Source organism: Enhydra lutris, unplaced genomic scaffold, assembly GCF_002288905.1.
Source record: "Enhydra lutris kenyoni isolate GAN:26980312 unplaced genomic scaffold, ASM228890v2 scaffoldscaffold23, whole genome shotgun sequence".
Lineage (NCBI taxonomy): Eukaryota > Metazoa > Chordata > Mammalia > Carnivora > Mustelidae > Enhydra > Enhydra lutris.
In genome coordinates, this window is record NW_019154107.1 from 22374950 (window position 1) to 22396178 (window position 21229).

Consider the following 21229-nt stretch of genomic DNA (forward strand, 5'->3'; position numbering starts at 1 on the left):
CCTTAAAGCATATTGAATCTGTCATTGTGATAGAAATCCGAGTTTAAAATTCAAAAAAGTCAGGTTGCCTGGGTGGCTCAGTGGGTTAAGTGCCGGACTCTTGATCTCTGCTTGGGTTATGATCTCAAGGTTGTGAAGTTGAGCTCTTTGTCAGGCTCCACACTTGGGATCCTGTCTCCCTCTTTCCCCTTCCCACCTCGTGCATGCTCTCTCAAATAAATCTTAAAAAAAAAAAAAAAAGAAAAAAAAGATCTTACTGAAATAAAATTCAGGGGGCGCCTGTGTGGCTCAGTTGGTTGGGCATCTGCCTTCGGCTCAGGTCATGATCCCGGGGTCTTGTGGTCCCAGGGTCCTGCTCAGCAGGAAGCCTGCTTCTCCCTCTCCCTCTGCCTGCCACTCCTCCTGCTGTGCTATCTCTCTCTGTCAAATAAATAAATAAAATCTTTTTTTTTTTTTTTTTAAAGTTTTATTTATTTATTTGACAGAGAGCGATCACAAGCAGGCAGAGAGGCAGGCAGAGAGAGAGGAGGAAGCAGGCTCTCCGCTGAGCAGAGAGCCCGATGCGGGGCTCGATCCCAGGACCCTGGGATCATGACCTGAGCCGAAGGCAGCGGCTTAACCCACTGAGCCACCCAGGCGCCCAATAAAATCTTATTTAAAAATAAAATTCAGAAAAGTCTAAAATTCTCTTGGCCTAAAAAAGAATTATTTTCATACTCTAAAATCTTTAATTAAAAAAAAAAAAACTTTTGGAGAAATTCAGGTTCTGCAGACTTTAAAGTGAATATAAATGGTTGCCACTTATGGAATACTAGGTTATTTAAAAAAAAAAAAACAAAAAAACACAATGCCAGCCTTTAACCAGGTAAAGGTGATGCGTCTCCCATCTTGGAAGATACTGAGATGCTAAGTTTGAGTACAAAAAATGCTGTCCTCTAAAAAACCATCTAATGTTGCCATTGTGATTACATGTTGTATTGCAGAAAATCCGACATAATTTCTGGTAAAACCTGAGAGAAAGGGAGAGCAGTGACCTGCGGTACCTTTTTTTTTTCCCCCTAAAATAAAACTTGATGCTTTTTATGCAAAGCTTGAAACTTCATACAGTAAATTTTCACACTGGATTTGTTGAATTTGAGCATTCCTTTAGGAAATGGTTATTAAATTTTAAATGATTTGAATAATTTTTTAGTTGAGTATATTGCAGCTTTGGGTAGAAAGCTTGTTCTAGCCTTGCTGAGTATGCCTAAATGTCTCCTGGAAAACAAGCTATATAGAGTCTTGGGACTGCTTCTTGAAATCAAGTAAAACAGTGTAATTCCCATCTGTTTCCTCCACTTGAATGGGATTTATTAAGAAAGGTAGCAGTGTTATTCTTGGATAACTTAGTTGTAGCATATCTTTGATAAACTTTTTCCCATTCAAAGCTTTCCAAGTTATATTTGAAAACGTTATTTTTCCGATTATGACCTCAGATACTCAAGAACCCTACATAGTACATTATAGAAAGGGAAAAGAAAACATTCTGAGAATTACTGTGTTTGGTATTTGCAAAACACCTTTGTTAAAATAATCCTCATGGGATTTTTGTGGGTGGCATTATCTCAGTTTTAAACACCTGTGAAAATAGAGTGGCCATTAACTGACCTATAAGAAAGGCAGCTTGTTAAATGGCAGAGGTGGGATTTTGAAATAAAAGTTAAGTTTTAAAAATCCAGAAAGTATTTTTAATTGTTCCATACCTTTTTCTTGCTTTTAATCTTTCAGTCCTAGCATACCAAGGAAAAGGTATCCGTTCTTATGTGGTGGGAGAGAGACGGCTGTTAAAAATAACAACATAGAGGGGTGCCTGGGTGGCTCAGTGGGTTAAAGCCTCTGCCTTCGGCTCAGGTCATGGTCTCAGGGTCCTGGGATCGAGCCCCGCATTGGGCTCTCTGCTCAGCGGTGAGCCTGCTTCCTCCTCTCTCTCTGCCTGCTTCTCTGCCTACTTGTGATCTCCGTCTGTCAAATAAATAAAATCTTAAAAAAAAAATAACAGTAGAGAGACTGTACTATGCTGAGACCTGACATACCTGCTCAGCAGTACTGGAAATCTTGAAGTGTGGAGAACTTGACAGAGTTAGAAGAAAACTAGAAACCAAGGGACAGAAAGGTGAGAATCACAGTAAGAGGAGATAGGGATGGCAGGCAGCTTGAGGCCTTGTTAATGGGATATTCTGCAAGAAGCAGATGATGATTTAGTTCTGTGGTCAGAGTAAAAGGTATATTGTTTGGCAGAGAGGCTGCTTTTCCATTTACCTTAAAGTTTTTTTTTTTTTTTTTTTTTAAAGATTTTGTTTATTCATTTGGCAGAGAGAGATCACAAGCAGACAGAGAGGCAGGCAGAGAGAGAGAGGGGTGGGGAAGCAGGCTCCCCACTGAGCAGAGAGCCTGATGCAGGGCTTGATCCCAGTACCCTGAGACCATGACCTGAGCCAAAGGCAGAGGCCCAACCAACTGAGCCACCCAGGTGCCCCTAAAGTTATTTTGTTTAAAGGGATAGTTCTTAGTAATCTGCAGAATACTTTCATTTAGAATAATTTATTTCCAGACTTTTGCCACATAGTTTTGATTTGTCTATAGATGGAGGGTTTGGGGGGATACATACAGATAGAAGGATGTTGAGTATAAAACAACATGAGGATATAATTTTAAGATGTTTTAATTGAAATGGTCTCCAAATGTTAAAGGACTATAAAGCAAGAGAGCGGTCAGTGCTCTCTCTCTCTCTCTCTCTCTATATATATATATATATATATATATATACATATATACATATATACATACACACACACACACACACAATTGTGAGAAAATATATACAACCTTAAATTTAATCATTTTAACCATTTTTAAGTGTACAGTTCATTGGCCATTAAGTACATTCATATTGTGCACCCATCACCGTCATCCATCACCATTCATCTTCAGCACTTTTTTTTTTATCTTCCCAGGCTGAAACTGTGCCTGTTGTTAACCCATTCTTCCCTCCCTGTAACCTCTGTAACCACCTTTCTACTTTCTGTATTAGTATAGGCACCTCATATTAAGTGTAATCATATTTGTTTTTTGTGACTGGCTTATTTTACTTAGCGCAGTGTCCTCAAGGTTTATCCATGTTGTAGCATGTGCTAGAATTTCCTTCCTTTTTAACACTAGAGAATATCTCATTGTATGTGCGTACCACATTTTGTTTATTCCTTCTTTCGTCCTTGGATTGCTTCCTGGAAAGACTTTTTAAAGAGAGATAGTATTGGTGTAGTGGACCAGGTAATTGTTAACTTTCTGCTTGTGCTTTGGTCACGTTACTTTTTACTTTATTTTTTCTTTAGATTATTTATTTGTCAGAGAGAGAGAGAGCGAGAGCGTGCACACAAGCAGGCAGAGTGGCAGGCAGAGGCAGAGAGAGAAGCAGGCTCCCTGCTGACCAGGGAGACTGATGTGGGCTTTAAGCAGCTTAACTGACTGAGCCACCCAGGTGTCCCTCAAGTTACGTTTTAGATGCTTGGTTTTTAATTTTAGAAAAACACCACATTTTGTGTAAACAGTAAAAATTTACTTAGAAAAAAAAAACCCTGGCTTTAATTTTTTGGTGTGCTTCAGGTTTTGTCTTCTTTCCTAGATTTTCCCCATACTTGAGAATATATTATGCTACTACTTCTACTGCCCCGAATGATTGTGACTCACTTCCTCTCAGTAGGTGGTAGCCAGGTGGAGGTTGTGTTTAAGGGGGGGTGGGAGGCTCTGAGGTTATACTACTGAGTACATGTCCGTTGACTTCTTTGTGAATAACTGGCTCTAAGTTCAAGATCCCTAAGTTTTGCTTCAATTCCACACTTGGAGAGTGAACTATTTAGTGGATGTTTTCACCTGTTTCAGTATTCAAAACTAGTCCTCACTGACATCACTACTACCTGCCACCATCTCCTTTGAAAAGAAGTAGAAAGGAAGGGAAACCTGGTGTCATCCAGGATTGTATAAACCAAGGAAGCTCAGAGGTTCAAGTAGTGGTGCCACTTGTAACTCATGCTGAGAAGAAGGCACACAATAGCAAGAAGCAGTTACTCGATTTGCCATAGTAGAGCATCAGTGATCTATGAAGCAAACATTCTCCCTGCCAAATGTATATATTCACAAAGCTTTGTCTGTAGTTTCAGGGGAGTTACTCTTGAAATCCATCCATAGTCCTCAGTTAAGACCCACTGGCTTAAAGCAATTTTGGTAGCTTAGACCCAGCCAGATGATGAGGGAAAATGGAAAAGGTGAAAAGGGAGGCAGAGATATTTCAGATTTTGGGGAAAAGGGAAGGATAGAGATTGGTGATTTTTCAGTAAGGGAGACTAAAGCATATTTATAGACAAATAACAAGGCATCCAGGAAAAGAGTGAGAGGATCATCCTTTGAGGGAAGCATACAAGTGGATCATGAACCCAGGTTGGGAAGCAAAGGGAAGAAATGGAAAAAATTTGAAGTGGAGAAGAATCAGGTTGAATTGATGAGCTGATAAATTTAAGTGGCAAGGAAAGAAAGGTACTCAAATAATTTGCCAGCAGACCCAGAATGACTAAAGAAAATTATTAGCTAGTTTCTCCAGGTTTTTAAAATTGTTTACTTCATGTGGATTTTTTTTGTAATGTAGGGTGTATGAAACTGGAAAAAAAAAAGTGAAAGAGAGGCTGCTCAATCATGTTCCCTTTTGTATTTTCACTTTATGTATTAAACATTTTTCTGTGTGTGTTTTTAGCCTCACCAGTACTTGATATTATCAGTCTTAAGCTTCGTTGTAGTTACACAAATCTAATAAGTGAAACAAAATCTTGTTAGGGACATATCTCTGGGTTAAGCGATTTTATTTATTTATTTGTCTGTTTGTTTTTAAAAATTTATTTTTTTAAAGATGTATTGATTTTAGGGGTGCCTGGGTGGCTCAGTCAGTTAACGTGTCTGACTTCAGCTCAGGTTCTGATCTTAGAATTGTGGCATCGAGCCCCTCGACCCCGAGATCATGACCTGAGCCAAAGTCAAGAGTCAGACATTTAACTGACTGAGCCACCCAGGTGCCCCAAGTGATTATGTTTAAATTGGAGGTAAACATGGACTGTTATGGACTAAATGGAAAGTATGCTCGCCTTATAATGAAATACTGTAACTCATCAGCTATGGCTCTCAATCTCATGGCACAATTCTCAATCACCAGGGGAGAATTTATGGAAAGTACTGATACCTAGGCTTCACGCACAGATGCAGTAATTTGTTCAATCTGGAGAGGGGTGTGCACATCACTGTTTTTCCAAGCATCTCAGATGATTTTAGTATGCAGCTAAGGATGAGAGCCACTGGTAAAATGAATATATAGAATTGAGGGCTTGCTGGCATTCCCCTATACACCTTTGCTGGTCAGGTAACAAAGAATTCCATTGTTAAACGGTTGTGGTCTGTAGCCCTGTCATGCCTCTGGGAATGCCTGTGACCAAAACCTTGGCAAAAGTGAAGAGTCAGGATCACTTCACAGAATAGGTTCTTTTAAGAATAGTAGTATATAGTTTGAACTTTTTCCAATGAAAAATTCCCCCAAAGTTTTAAAGTTTCATTTAAACCTGTTATAAGCTTGTTAAAAAGCCATTTATAATGCCCTTGTACAATAGTGATACATGTTAGTTGTACAGTCTTTCCTGAAATGTTTTAAAAAATAGTATTTTGTTACCTGGCTTATGTCTTGAATATAATATTTTTACAGTGTATTGAAGGTATTAGCAAATCCAAGACAGTTTTTTTCCATTCCATGATTGAATCAGAATGACTACTATAAATACCTTGATAATGTCTTTGGAATCCCAAAAGAAAGCTGAAACATAAGGCTGTGGTTTGGTACAAGCTGATCTATAGTTACCAGTTTAAGTTGAATATGGTATTAATGAGGCTTCAGCTTTTCACTTTATGCTCTCCTTATATAGCCACCTTCTCTTGACGAGATTCACTGGTACTACTAGGATTGAACAGTTTCTTAATTTAAATCTAAAACAAATGTACTTTTTTTCTTGTAGGTTATGCAATGGTCTCTGCAAGATGGTTTATTCTTGAATTGGAGCTTTTTAAGACTGACAAATGCTGGTACTTCATCTTCTATAAGTGGACTATAATTTCTTTTCTCAAGACAACTACATAAGCAGACAAAATTGCAAAGATCTGCCCTGTGTCGAGTATGACAGCCACGACTCGTGGCTCTCCAGTAGGAGGGAATGACAGCCAGGGCCAGGCTCCTGATGGACAGTCTCAGCCCCCCCTCCAACAGAATCAGGTAGGATGTTTAAGATACTAGTTAAAGCTATGTTGGTATGTCTACTATGATATCAAATAATGGAGCATGTTCTGGGGTGTGCCTGGGTGGCTCTGTCAGTTCGGTGTCTACTTGGGCTCAGGTTATGATCACAGAGTCCATGGGATCCTGCATCATTGAATTCCCTGCTCAGAGGGGAGCCTGCTTCTCCCTCTCTTTCTGCCTGCCTCTCTGCCTACTTGTGCTGTCGCTCTCTGACATACAAATAAAATCTTCACTTGTTTAAAGATTTTATTTGTTTATTTCACAGAGAGATCACAAGTAGGCAGAGAGGCAGGCAGAAGGGGAGGGGGAAGCAGGCTCCCTGCTGAGCAGAGAGCCCGTTGTGGGCCTTGATCCCAGGACCCTGAGATAGTGACCTGAGCCAAAGGCAGAGGCTTAACCCACTGAGCCACCCAGGCGCCCCTTTCACCTACTTTTTAAAAAAAGATTTTATTTATTCGTTAGATAGAGGAGGAGAGCACACAAGCAGAGGGAGATGGTCTCGTTCCTAAAACCCTGAGATCATGTCCCGAGCTAAAGGCAGACGTTCAATTGACTAAGCCACCCAGGTGCCCCTCAGCTACTTTTTCTAATATATACACTTGTATTGGGTAATACCCAAATCAGACAGACACACTTAAATTTGTGATGTGCAGCTCAAACAACATTTACAGGTGACTATATAGCTGAGGGGCAGGCACATGAATCACAGACATGCTGCTTACAGTTGGCACATGTTTATTTGGAACTCCATATGGATAAGTTTTAGGCAAAAATACTGTTATTGTAGGGTACTTAAGTTTGTCACTTGGGGATAAGTTCTTCTTGTCCAGTTACTATAGATTAGACAATCTATTATAGGAATGGTAGAAAAGAGATGTGCATGTGTGCTCTCTCCCTCTTTGCCCTCTCTTCTCCTTCTGCCATTTTAAAGAAGTGAGCAAGTCAGGTTTTAATTTTGTTTTTCCAAATAAATGTGTCACCTTTATTCGTTTTCCTCTCCAGTTCCCACGTTTAAGCCATAAAATACTGAAGTAGTAGTCACAAGTAGCACACAGAATCATTAAGTCTTAGTGTCATAAATTTGTTACCTAGTATTCAGGTTTCGTTAAACATAGAGATTTGTGTTGGATGCCAGAGAATCTATTTTTAAACCAGGAGCTAGAAGAGTTTCGGTATATTTCATTCTCTATTTATTTTTATTTTTTAAATATTTTTAATTTGAATTCAATTAACATACAATGTAATACTGGTGTCAGAGGTAGAGGCCAGTGATTCATCAGTCTTAAATTTTACTTACTTTTAAGATTCAAGTATAATTAACATACAGTATTATGTTAGTTTCACATGTACAGTATAAACAGTTCTGTACCTTACTTGGTGCTCCTCTGTTTCACCTGTCCCCTACCTACCTTCTCTCTGGCAGCTACCAGTTCTCTATATTGGAGAGTCTGCTGGACTATACTGAAATTAAATTTTTTTAAAAAAGTGTTTTTTGGGGGATGCCTGGGTGGCTCAGTTGGTTAAGCATCTGCCTTTGGCTCAGGTCATGATTCCAGGGTCCTGGGATCGAGTTCCACAATGGGCTTCTTGCTCAGGGGAGAGCCTGCTTCTCTGTCTGCCTTGCGCTGCCCCTGCTCATATTCTCTCTCTCTCTAGCAAATCAAAAAAAAGAAAGTGGTTTTTGTTTGTCTCCATTTGTCCTTGTTTCTCAAATTCCACATAGTGAAATCATGGTATTTGTCTTTCTCTAACTTATTTCACTTAGCATTACACCCTCTCAAAACATCCTGTTGTTGAAAATAGCAAGATTTCATTCTTTTTATGGCTGAATAATACTCCATTGTATTTTCTGTTTTATACCTGTATTGTGCATGGAGTTCTGAGTTCTTTTTCAGTGTTTTGCTGCTTGCATGGCTTTAAACAAATACTAAACATTTGCTCTAATCTCAGTTTTATTTTAAGGTACACTTGATAATTTTTAGAGCTCTTGGGTTTGTGATAACCACCTGTTAATGCATCTGCATTACATTCTCATCCGTCTAATAGTGGTTGAGTGTTGCGGTTTTTTTTGTTTGTTTGTTTTTTCTTTTTGAGAACACTCATGATTAAAACAAAACAAACTACATTCTTAGCTGTCTGTAGAATCCTTCACTTTTGCCTGCTTACTCTCTACTTTTTAAAATTAGGATTTTAGTTACTTCACAAGATTTGACCCTTTGAACCAAGGAGTAATAACCATAACATTAATCATTATCCAATTTATGGATCCATTTTGGAATATACTTTTTACATGTTGGCATAAAGGGAATTTCTAAGATCAATATAAAATTTCACTTGTATAATTTTTAAAGGAGAAAGGATATATAATTTCCACAGGAGGAAAATTTTGCCTCTGGTATGTAATAGAACTTGGTCTTGAATGAAACAACCTTGGCAAAGGTACTGTAGGCTGAAAACTCTTGGGTGTGGTTGTTAGGAGGGTACAAACTTTCTGGAATGTATTTTGGCAATATATATGTCAGTACCCCTAAAAGAGTTTATATTGTTGTTGTAAGTATATTTCCAGGAACCTGTCCTACAGAAAAACCGAAGTTCAGCACAAAGATTTATATATTTTGGAAAACCTTTTTTGGGGTGCCTGGGTGGCCCAGTTGGTTGGGCAACTGCTTTCAGCTCAGGTCATGATCCCAGAGTCCCAGGATCGAGTCCCACATCAGGCTCCAAGCTCCATGGGGAGTCCGTTTCTCCCTCCCACCTTCTCCCCTCTCTCACTCTCTCTCAAATAAAGAAAGAAAACCTTTAAAAAAAAAAAAAAACCCTCTTTACAGCTCTTGTTTTATTATGTTTTGTTTTTTTAAGATTTTATTGTCAGAGCACAAGCAGTAGAGGAAGAGGGAACAGCAGACTTCCTGCTGAGCCGGGAGCCTGATGTAGGGCTCAGTCCTAGGACCCTGGGATCATGACTTGAGCCAAAGGCAGAGGCTTAACCCACTAAGCCACCCAGGTGCCCCACAGCTCTGTTTATGTTGGCGATAAAAGTGGCAAAATACTAAATATCTCTTAATTAACTTACTTAATACTATGTAACCATTAGTCAATTTTTAAAAAAAGATTCTTAATGATGGGGGAAAATACTCAAATGTTGAATGGAAAAGGGCATAGACTTAAGCAGATATAATCCCAGTTTTAAAATTTCGATGGAATTTTTGGCTCATAGAACAAAGATTGCAAGGAAATAATTGAAAGTGTCAGCAGTGCTTGTCTGTTGTTGTGGGTATTACAGATGTTTTCATTATTGTATCTTTATTATTTCTAAATATATACCAGGGGAAAGGGTTTGTTAAAACCTTACATATTTTTTTAAAGATTTTATTTATTTGATCACAAGTAGGTAGAAAGGCAGGCAGATAGAGGAGGAAGCAGGCTCCCCGCTGAGCAGAGAGCCCCACACAGGACTCGATCCCAAGACCCGGAGATCATGACCTGCACTGAAGGCAGAGGCTTAACCCACTGAGCCACCCAGGCACTCCCCCAGTTACATATTTTAAGTGCTAATATTTCTGTTGGGCTTCTAACACTTGAATTCTGTGCTATAGATTTCATTATTTTTCTTTTCTTTTCTTTTTTTTTTAAAGATTTTATTTATTTATTTGACAGACAGAGATCACAAATAGGCAGAGAGGCAGGCAGATAGAGAGAGAGGTGGAAGCAGGCGCCCTGCTGAGCAGAGAGCGCAATGCGGGGCTTGATCCTGGGACCCTGGAATCATGACCTGAGCCGAAGGCAGAGGCTTTAACCTACTGAGCCACCCAGGCACCCCTCATTATTTTTCTTGAGACTAGCTCTGTTCCGGATGATGTTCACCATCTTAAATAAAAGTTCACCATTTGGTTGCAAATTAGCTCTATGAGTTCATGTATAAATTTTGTGAGAGCCCTGCATCGGGCTCTTGCTCCACAGGGAGCCTGCTTCTCCGTCTCTCTCCTGCCTGCCTCTCTGCCTACTTGTGATCTCTCTCTGTCAAATAAATAAAATCTTTAAAAAAAAAAATTTTGTGAGTAGAACATATTAATGGTGATATACCCAGCTGTCTTGAGTACAAGCATTTACTGATGCTGAAATGATAGGAGAGGATCCCTTGTCTTCTATAAGGGCCATGAACCTACAATGGGTAGAAAATTCAAGAACACATGAGTAAAAATCAGGTTAAAATTTAGGTCAGTTTCAATTTAAAAGAGACAGTACCATCTGCTCTCGAAAGAAGAATGTGAGAGTCATAAAGTTCATTTACTTAGTTGCAGAAATACGTGCATCTAAAGGGGGAAAGAGAAGGATATTCTAAAAATGAAGTGAAAGTGAGTAAAATTAGACCTATTAGTTGAAAATAATGTGGCTTAGGGGTTACATGTGTTGCTCAGTCAGTTAAATATCTGCCTTTGGCTAGGTCATGATCCCAGAGTTCTGGGATTGAGCTCCGCATTGGTCTCCCTGCACACTGGAGAGCCTGCTTCTCCCTCTTCCTGCCACTCCCCATGCTTGTGCCCTCATCTCTCCCTCTTTCTCTGTCAAATAAATAAAATCTTAAAAAAAAAAAAAAAAATTGACGTGGCTTACTTAGAAACCACAACCATGAAGTTTTAATAATTGTTTGGGTAGTAGTTTGAGACAAGGGAAAATGCTGAGTAGAATAAAATTTGTTTTTCCCCTTCAAATTAAAAAATGAAAGTTATAATTCAGAACCTTCCATCTGTGAAATGTGAAATGCATTGTTTCATATTTGTACAATAATTGCTATTGTGGCAGGGCTCATATAATGGGAAACCTGGATTTAAATCCTGACCATAGAGTTGGAACTGTGTGACCTTGGGCTAATTACTGACTGACTGAATTTGTTTAAATGGTTGTTCAATACTTCTTAGGGTGCTAAAGATTAAATAAAATTATTTTAAAACATAGCACAGAGAATACCTGAAACATTTTAAGTTTACAATGATTTTATCTTTAAAATTTTATTCTTTTACCCTAATCTGTGTTGGTGTTGAATTATTAGATATTGTACATATGTTATAGAAACCTAAATCTGGAATATCTAATTTTTAATTAAGACTTCATCGCCTGATTCTTCCAATGAAAATTCCCCGGCAACTCCCCCAGATGAACAAGGTCAAGGTGATGCCCCACCGCAGCTTGAAGATGAGGAACCTGCATTTCCGCATACTGACCTGGCAAAGTTGGATGACATGATCAATAGGTGAGTTTGATTTGTTTTGTTTTCTTAAAGTGTGTAATACACAGGAAATCCAACAGTTCTGCAGCATATTAATTAGTAGTAAGAAAAGAGAGTGGGCAGAAATAACCACAGTAGCCATATTGCCTCCTTAAAGCCGTAACATCTTAGTGCTTACCAAGTGCTTTGTAACCCATGATTCTTAATCAGGGAGTAACAGTGTCAATAAAAGTTTTCAGATTAATGATGATGACCCAAGCTGGCTGGTGTGTTTCTGAAGTAGAACCATGTATGTGATTTCCCTCTTTCAGAGTTTATGAAGATTTTTTTTTCCTTTTTTGGTATGTTGGTTGCTACCGTAGTTGGATTATTTTCTTAATTTTTGCATGGTCCTGAGGTAAGCCAGGTCGTTAGAACATTGAGTTCCTCAGAGCCTGCCTCTTGTGAACCCTTGACTAGTCTAAGGCATTTAACCATCTTCTAAGGCGTTTAACCATCTCAGCCCTTTGTTTTTCTTGATCTTCACCTCAGGGGCAAGTTCAGAGTGTAATTTTTTATACTTGCAGTGGAAGACTCAGAGTGAAAGTTTAAGCTTGTGTACAGGGGAAATTAAGATTTAAAGAAGATAAGGAAAGAGTGGTGTAGGGGAATCCCCACATGGCTGTGGTCTCCACCAGGCTGTGGGCTCAACAAGTGAGTGCTAGGGAGGTGTGACAAATCCCCTCCCCCACCCTAAAAAGGAAAGTAGGAAAATACACACACATATAAGCATTTGTCTTACTAAATTTTCTTGTTCTTTTTCACTTTCTAAAAATATGTTAACACTGTTAATGTATATAATAGAAGGGAAACTCCTTATATTTTTTTTTTCCCAACGAATTCGGATTACATAAGTAATAAAATTACGTACTATTAAACATGGAAATACTATGTTGATAAATTTCTGCAACATCCTTCTACTTTACATATATCCCAACAAAAAATTACCTACAATAAGAAGTATGCTCTTCACATTATGTTTACTAGCATTTGTATTGATTTTTTCTACAGATAGATTTTTACTACATCATTTTGTAACTAGCTTTCCTCACTTCATTTATCTTGAAAATTTTCCTGTTATTTTTAACTCACTGTTTTTAATAGTATATTTGAATATTTGAAGGAACATATTAACTGTGATTCCAGTAGATACCTATAATAATGGTATACAATGAATTGTAGTAAAAAAATCAGAAATCCTGTAAAGTTAATGTCCTTGACTATTCTTTTTCTATACAGAGACATAGCAAAAGGTTTTACTGTTGCTTTTTCTTTTTGTCTGGTGACTGGAGGTTGTTAGTAAAGGGTACTTCTTATGCAGACTTGAGGACAAAGTTGCATATTAGCAAATTCTCAGGGGAAGAAAAATACAAATTATATTTTAATGTGAATAAAAACAATGACAAAGGTGGTATGCATTTGTTTTTAATAGATTACATAGTCATGGAGCACTTTTTCCTCAAAACCAGAGTTTTGGGAGCAGTGAGGAGGAAGGGATATAGGGAAGGACGGCCTCAGAGATGGTTGGGCTGCCATTGGGGCCAGAGAAAGCACCACTTGGGTACATGTTGCGTCCTTGTTGGAGGGAGAAGGGTACCTGTGGAGGCAGAGCGACCTGGAGAGCCGCATCTCACTTAACTTCCAGGAAAAATAGACAAATTATGAATTGAGGCAGAATTCTGTTATTTTCCACCTAAATTTTTCTCCTTTGTGAGGAAATGGAAGACCGCTGAGAGGTTCATTATAACAAATCCTGAAACAGCACTTTTCTATGAACTTGAACAATAGGTATCTATTTAATTGAGACTTGATTATTGTAGTTTTATGTTCTATGATACTAAAATAACCCCCCCCCCCCGCTATCTTTTGTTTGACTGTTCTTTAAAAGAAAATTGTAGAGATGACAGATGGAGCTTAGTTTCACAAAGCAGATATTCTGCCCACCTTGTTTTAATATTTTAATGTTTTTTAATACTAACATTTAATATTTTCATGCTGAGGTAATTATAATTAGTAACTCATTTATAGTGCTTTAGAGTACAACCAATAAACTGCTTTTTATATTATTAAAACTCTTAGGCCTCGATGGGTGGTTCCAGTTTTGCCGAAAGGGGAATTAGAAGTGCTTTTAGAAGCTGCTATTGATCTTAGTAAAAAAGGTAAGTTTAGATGTTCTTAACGCTTTTCATAATATATGCTACTAATAGAGTTTCACTTCATCCCTAAAGACTTCGTTCTCTGTCATAAGCACTTACTGGATATTCCTGGACTAGAACACCTCACTAAATTTTGCTGTGGCTTATCATATATCCCTGGAGCCAAGGGTTCAGAACCTTTGGACAACCTTCAGGGCATGTTCGTGAGCTTGCTGAAGTTCCACATAAAATTTGTGTATATTCATTTTTAAACTAAACTGTCTAGTTTACATGTTGATTAATTTGTTTAATTAAAAAAAGATTTTTTGGGGGTGCCTGGGTGGCTCAGTGGGTTGAGCCGCTGCCTTCCGCTCAGGTTGTGATCTCGGAGTCCTGGGATCGAGCCCCGCATCAGGCTCTCTGCTCAGCGGGGAGCCTGCTTCCTCCTCTCTCTCTGCCTGCCTCTCTGCCTGCTTGTGATCTCTCTGTCAAATAAATAAATAAAATCTTTAAAAAAAAAAAAAAAAGATTTTTTTTACCCCAAAAGATAAAAAAGACTTGAAAGATGAGGTCTAGTGTTTTGCCTTGTCTAGAAGTGAAAGCTTGATGTTGGAATTGATCATACTTTCTAATTACTTTGGTCTGCTCTAGGTATAGTTGAATTCTCTTAGCAAAGGACAACTATTAAAATATTCTCTTTGTTTTTGAGGCATTGAAGATTAAGATAAATGGCAATAACATTTCAGTTTCTATAATAGGGTAGCCATGGATTTTTCTAACTATCATTAGGATTATCACAGTTGAAGTTGATTATTATAAAAATTAATCTGCTTACGTCTGTCTCACTCCGTGGCAAGGGTGATATTTCCTTTGTCTTAGAATAATTACCTTCCTTCATTTAAAGAAAGTCTCCACACCTTTTCAATCTTGTAAAAATACATTTCCAGATTGCAATTGCTTACCACCAAATTTCTTTTGTTTGTTTGCACATTTATTAATTGAGCAAATTTTTGAAAACTTTTATACTAGGCATGTTCTAGGTCCTGACTGTATAATGATATGTAAGAACAGGTAATGGTATTTCATTTAATATTCACTGACATTCTCTGGACATGTAGCCGCCCTCCCCCATCTTTCTTTTCTGGGACGGTGGTTTATTTTGGGCAAGGTTCAGATTTTAAATACAATACTGAGTTTAAAATTCCCCTCTTCTGCACAGTTCAGAATCACAAAACACTTTATATACAAATTGAATAACTTTTCACTTTGTCCTCAAACGTTAAAGATTTTCAAGGGGCACCTGGGTGGCTCAGTTGGTTTAGCGTCTGACTTTTGATTTTTGGCTCAGATCATGATCTCAGGGTGGTGAGCTCAAGCCCTGATGAGTTGGGCTCCGCACTGAGTGTGGAATCTGCTTAAGATTCTCTCTCTCTCTCTCTCCCTCTGCACTCCTTGTACAACCCCATGCTCACTCACACTCTTTATCTAACACCAAAAAATAATACTTACAAAAAAAGTTTTCTCTGTGTTTGGCCAGGGAGGGCATGTGGCTCAGTTGCCTTTCTGAAATCAGATGAAATGAAGCAAAGCTATAAAGAAGCATAGATGTTGGGGCAGTGAAAGACACTGAGACAAAACAATTTATCTTACTCAATGAAACACTTAGGTAGAGTAGTGTAAGGGTATTGGTGTCTAGCCAAAATAAGATTTTAAAAATAGTTGTGAAACATCATTTTCTAAGTTTTTATTTTCAGAGAGTAAAATGCAATGAAGCATTTAGATTCCCTCTCAGTGGTACTGGTAACCATTTTACATTTAAGGTCTAGTGTCCTAATTTGAATTGTTTTCAATTCACCTTATTTGGTTTGATGTACTTTTATACAATTAAGTAGTTTTAAAATTCATTTAAGATTTTGTTTCTGAATCAGTTACCTTTTAGACACATACGAACTTTGATAATACTTGTCTATTTATCTTTTTGACCTCTTAACAATAGATAATGGTATAAGTTTTTTCCAAAGCTAGTCTGAACTTCTTAGCTATTAGTAAAAAGTTTATTTATTTTTATCATGTAATTGGGCATATTGAGACAATCAGAAAAATGCTTTCTTTACATTAATTTTTCTTCCCTTTTCTTAGGCCTTGATGTTAAAAGTGAAGCTTGTCAGCGATTTTTCCGAGATGGGCTAACAATATCATTCACTAAAATCCTTACAGATGAGGCAGTGAGTGGCTGGAAGTTTGAAATTCATGTGAGTCTTGCATTTGACTTTAATCAGATTTTCATAGTGATGCCTGTGAATGTATTCTCATATATCTGTAAAATATATATTTGGTTGTATATTTGATAAATTAATTGAATTAAAGGGTGTAATACTGAGGCACTTTAAATATACTTGTTATAAAAATTTCTATCAAAGGAAGCATGATCTTTTGGAGTGTGAGGTTTAGAGTTAGAACTCTCTTGGATTCTCAAATATCTTGTGACCTTAGCCAATTTACCACGTTTCATTAATTGTGAGATGCACCACAGATTCATTTTATGTACCACTAAGGAAGGAGAACACCCAAGATGGGCAATCTAGTATCTGGGACACAAAGGGTCAGTGTAGAGAAATAAACTTAACCATACAGAAAGAGATGCGAAAGAAACCTGTATGTCTCAACCATGGCATCTTAGAGGGATAAAAAGTCTCCTGAGAATTTAAACAACAGGCCACTATTCAAAGAGTTTTTGGTAATTTGAAATCAAATTATACTTTGGAAACAAAAAAAATCCTTAAATGATCTAAAGTTCATGGTATGCCCAAGTGATTGGCAGAAGCAGACAGTTTTTCTTTACAACGCAACACCTTCAGTTGAAGAAACTACTATGCATTGATAAATGAAATTTGAGAGAAAAAATAAAACATGAATCTTAGATTGACGAAATGCTATAAGTACTCCAAGTCTCTGTTCCCTGTTCCACTCTGGAAATCTGGTCATAAGTTGTGAGGCAGATATTTTTGTGCTCTGTGGACTATTTTTCAAATACAACCATAGCACAAAAATCCCATCATCTTACTAACGTTGTAAGGGAAGAAATGGAAACTTTGGAGATGCTGTCAGACAATAACAAATCTATTCCATCTTGGATAATTAATATATTGTGTAGATTTTAGAATTGTTGCTTCTTGTGTACAAATTCCAAAGAGGGAAAAAAAAATAGCAGTTTGGATCTGGTCTGTAGACACAGGGCAGTGGCTACTTCATTTCATAAGCCGTTGCAAATGGCTTTTTAAAGTAAGTACTATATAAAAGATAATAAATGTTAATTTGGCATTTTGGTATATCAGTTTGATCCCAGTATTAAACATTTGATATCAGTATAAGAATATGGAGAGATCATAGTTAAAATACAGTTAAGATGGGAAGATCTTTCTATTTGGAGTTGCAGTGTTTTGATCTTACAAATGCCCTTTCCTCCTCATATAACAGAGGTGTATTATCAACAATACTCATCGTCTGGTGGAGCTATGTGTGGCCAAGTTGTCCCAAGACTGGTTTCCACTTCTAGAACTTCTCTCCATGGCCTTAAATCCTCATTGCAAATTCCATATCTACAATGGTACACGTCCATGTGAATCTGTTTCCTCAAGTGTTCAATTGCCTGAAGATGAACTCTTTGCTCGTTCTCCAGACCCTCGCTCACCAAAAGTGTGTTGGTTTGTTATTTTCATAATTAATACAGTTTTGCTCTGCCACAGAGCAATAAAAGATCTGTGTGAAGAAGGGACTTTGCATTATTTTGTATTTTGGATTCTGTTTTCTTCCCCAGCTTTACTGAAGCATAACTGTCAAAATTGTTTTGAGTTGTGTTTTTTTGTTTGTTTGTTTCTTTTTTCTTTCTTTCTTTTGGCTTTCTCCATGTAGTTAGTTCCCATTGTCTTCTGCTCAGCCCTTTGGGAAATAGTCATAAATTAGGTTATATGAAGCAGGCCATAATTTTCCTCATTAATAAGAATAGACTAGGAGGTGACTTTGACCCAAGGCCATGATCACTGTGACATTCTAATGTTTTGACTTCAGGATCAAGTATATATCCTACAAATGCCTGATACTGTGGCATTAAAGTAAAATTATAAAAATTCTAAATGAAAGCAAAATAGTAATGAAATATGTGTGTGTGTGTGTGTGTGTGTGTATGTACACACACACCAGTGTAAAAGTTTTCGAATGTAAATTATCTATATTGGCATAAATAGTATTCGGAATAAAAAAGCTATCCCTAAACTGTTCATCTTTTAATAAATATTAGATAATATATAGTTTTTAATTTTTAGAATTTAGGGAGAGTTTTTATTTCAGTTTTTTAAGATTTTTATTTATTTGAGAGGAAGAGTGAGCAAGAGAGCACAAGCAGAAAGAGGGAGAAGCAGACTCTGCACTGAGTAGAGAGCCCAACCAGGGCTCAGTCCCGGGACTCCAGGTTTGTGACCTCAGCTGAAGGCATACGCTTAACCAACTGAGCCACCCAGGTGCACCTTTAGGGAGACTTTTTAATATTGTGGGCCTTATAAAAAGGAAAACCCAGCCAGGAAAATTTGAATTTATACATAAAACTTGAGGTTTATTCTGTAAAAAGTGGAAATCCTCAAAATGTGTTAAACGATACGTTATAGCTGAAAACACAGGAAGATTAGCTTTAGACTTTTTAAAAAAATTTTGTGCACATATATGTATACATAACTATTGAGTATATTGGGCTGTTAGTCTCATTCCAGTTACTTGAGAAATGGAAATACAGAATTGCTGAATGCCATAAGGGACTGGGAATTAAAATGCTCAGATTTTTAATTGTTTTGAATTAGCTACTTAAGACCAAAGAAAAATGTAGGAAAATACTATAATGAACTTACATAGAAAAGTGTTGTTCATTTAGTGGAGAATTTAATTGATTTCAACATAAAATCCTATTAAAACTACCTTTAGCTTACATATTGTCTGTTTGAAAGCAGTTACCTTATACTTCCATTTTCCCTTTGTCCTAGACATGTTTTTTTTGTTTTTGTTCTTGAGTAGCTGTAAAAGTTATTTTTGCTTAAGGACTTAGTAGCAAAATTACCTTTTTTTCTCCCCTTGGTTTTCCCTCAGTGGACTCTGAAATGGGGTCTTTTAGAAGAAACCAAGGTATAAAAGGTTGTCTTGGGTACATAAATTTTTAGATACATTTCATTCTAGATCTGTATATAATCTCTTCATTTGTTTTAAGTTTTTACATGTAAGCATGCTTTAATGCCACACACCATTGGCTGTTTCCGTTGCATTGTACCATTAGTTACTGCTGTCCCTTAGGGAAGAGTTTGAAAAACGATCCATACTTAACTGCATTGTGTTTACCTCTAAGCTGAGAACTGGGGCACTCATGTGAGCCAGCAAAAGCATCAACCAGTTTGTTCTAGTTAAGAGCAACAGATATAATACCAGTGGTTAGCTTTTAATTAATAGTGTGCTCTCAAGCTTTCAGATTATTGTATTAATAGGGAACGTTTAATTATTTACAACTACAGTAAAAAATGAATTCAAGGGGCTCCTGGCTGGCTCAATGGGTTAAGCGTCTGCCTTCAGCTCAGGTCATGATCCCAGGGTCCTGGGATGGAGCCCCGCATTGGGCTCCCTGCTTGGCAGAGAACCTGCTTCTCCCTCTCCGTCTGTTGTTCTGCCTACTTGTGCTCTCTATCTATCACTCCATCAAATGAATAAATAAAATCTTTTTTTTAAAAAAATGAATTCAAACATTATCTTAGGTTACCAAATATCCTTTTCTTATTTTTCAAAGAGGTTTTTTTTTTAATCCCCCTAAACTTTAAAAAATGACTTTCAGATAATAAGATATTCTATAATGGGATCTCTGAAATAAAAACATGGCTTCTAATTCCTGTTCACCAGCTCTTTTGGTAAAACCAGCTGTGCCCTACTGATCTGCTCTGTACTGCTGCTTATGCTTTTTTCTCACAGACAGGATTACTGTGAATAATATGTAATATTTTATTTCAAAGATGATTTATCATAATTTTCTGTTTTTGAATTTCCTATTTCTAGTTTGTGTCAATCAAGAAATTACTTCAGATGGTGTTTTTTCCCTTAAAAGTAGGAAGTCAGTCTTTTTCTTTAACTCTATTACAGGGTTGGCTGGTGGATCTTCTCAACAAGTTCGGCACTTTAAATGGGTTCCAGATTTTGCATGATCGTTTTATTAATGGATCAGCATTAAATGTTCAAATAATTGCAGCCCTTATAAAGTAAGTTTGTTTCCAAATGAATGTTCAGTGTGTTCTAGGAATTGCTACTTAATTCCTTGGTAAAAATTTTCTTTTTACAAGTATGGTTTCCTCTTTAACTGATAACTTGGATTTTTTAAAAAGTAATGTAAGTAAGTCTGAGTTTAGTCCTAGTTGATTGTAAGAAAGTGAGTATTACAAGAGGTTTTTTTTTTTTTTTTTTCTTTCTTCTTTCAGACCATTTGGGCAATGCTACGAGTTTCTCACTCTTCATACAGTGAAAAAGTACTTTCTTCCAGTAATAGAAATGGTTCCACAGTTTTTAGAAAACTTAACTGATGAAGAGCTGAAAAAAGAAGCAAAGAATGAAGCCAAAAATGATGCCCTTTCAATGATTATTAAATCTTTGAAGAATTTGGCTTCAAGGGTTCCAGGACAAGAAGAAACTGTAAAAAATTTAGAAATATTTAGGTTAAAAATGATACTTAGGTAAGATGTTTTCCTCTTGAAATAAACTGTGAATATTTAGAATCCTATTTAACACTGAATTTCTCTTCTAGATTACTGCAAATTTCGTCTTTCAATGGAAAGATGAATGCACTGAATGAGGTTAATAAGGTGATATCTAGTGTGTCTTACTACACTCATCGACATGGTAACCCTGAGGAGGAAGAGTGGCTCACAGCTGAACGAATGGCAGTAAGTCCTTTGGTTCTTCTTTCATGAATAAAAATCTGCCTAAGGCAAAAATTAGAATGGCTTTACTTAACATAGTAATAATAACATTTTAAAGAAAACCTTGAGTTTGGGAGGTGTTGGGACTGATTTATGACTCTTAATTCTCAGAACTTTTTGTAATAACATAGCTTATTTGGTAGTGATATAGGTAGCTTCGCACATCTTTGATAAACTTACTGCTGAATGTAGGTATTCCAAAGTAATTATAAGCTTGTTGGGAGGGTTTGGTTGAAGTGGAGTGGATAAAGGTGATCTTGGGGATAGATTGGATAGTATCTGGTACCTGATGAATGAAGTGGCCTATTGTTCATTTCACTGATGCCACTTACAGATCTTAAAACAGGAAATACAATTACTGGAATAAGGTGTACATGAATTAATATTTTATTATTTTAAGAACCTCACTTGAGCATTTCTGTTCATACTATTCTAATGTTGAATGTTTAGGAAACTTTACCATAGAGCCTGC

At 37.1% G+C, this 21229-nt stretch overlaps 1 protein-coding gene across 2 annotated transcripts in view; it reads left to right on the plus strand.

Annotated features, from left to right (window-relative positions):
* The window catches only part of LOC111150557 (ubiquitin specific peptidase 9, X-linked), a 140878-nt gene that overhangs the window by 34295 nt on the left and 85354 nt on the right, over window positions 1–21229 (plus strand). For both annotated transcript variants that reach the window (XM_022508047.1, XM_022508048.1), the window contains exons 2-9: window positions 6084–6337; window positions 11467–11612; window positions 13707–13786; window positions 15902–16014; window positions 17240–17458; window positions 19928–20043; window positions 20260–20511; window positions 20583–20721. In XM_022508047.1, coding sequence (XP_022363755.1) covers window positions 6242–6337; window positions 11467–11612; window positions 13707–13786; window positions 15902–16014; window positions 17240–17458; window positions 19928–20043; window positions 20260–20511; window positions 20583–20721 — 1161 coding nt within the window. In that variant the 5' untranslated portion in view covers window positions 6084–6241. The remainder of the gene's footprint in view (window positions 1–6083; window positions 6338–11466; window positions 11613–13706; window positions 13787–15901; window positions 16015–17239; window positions 17459–19927; window positions 20044–20259; window positions 20512–20582; window positions 20722–21229) is intronic.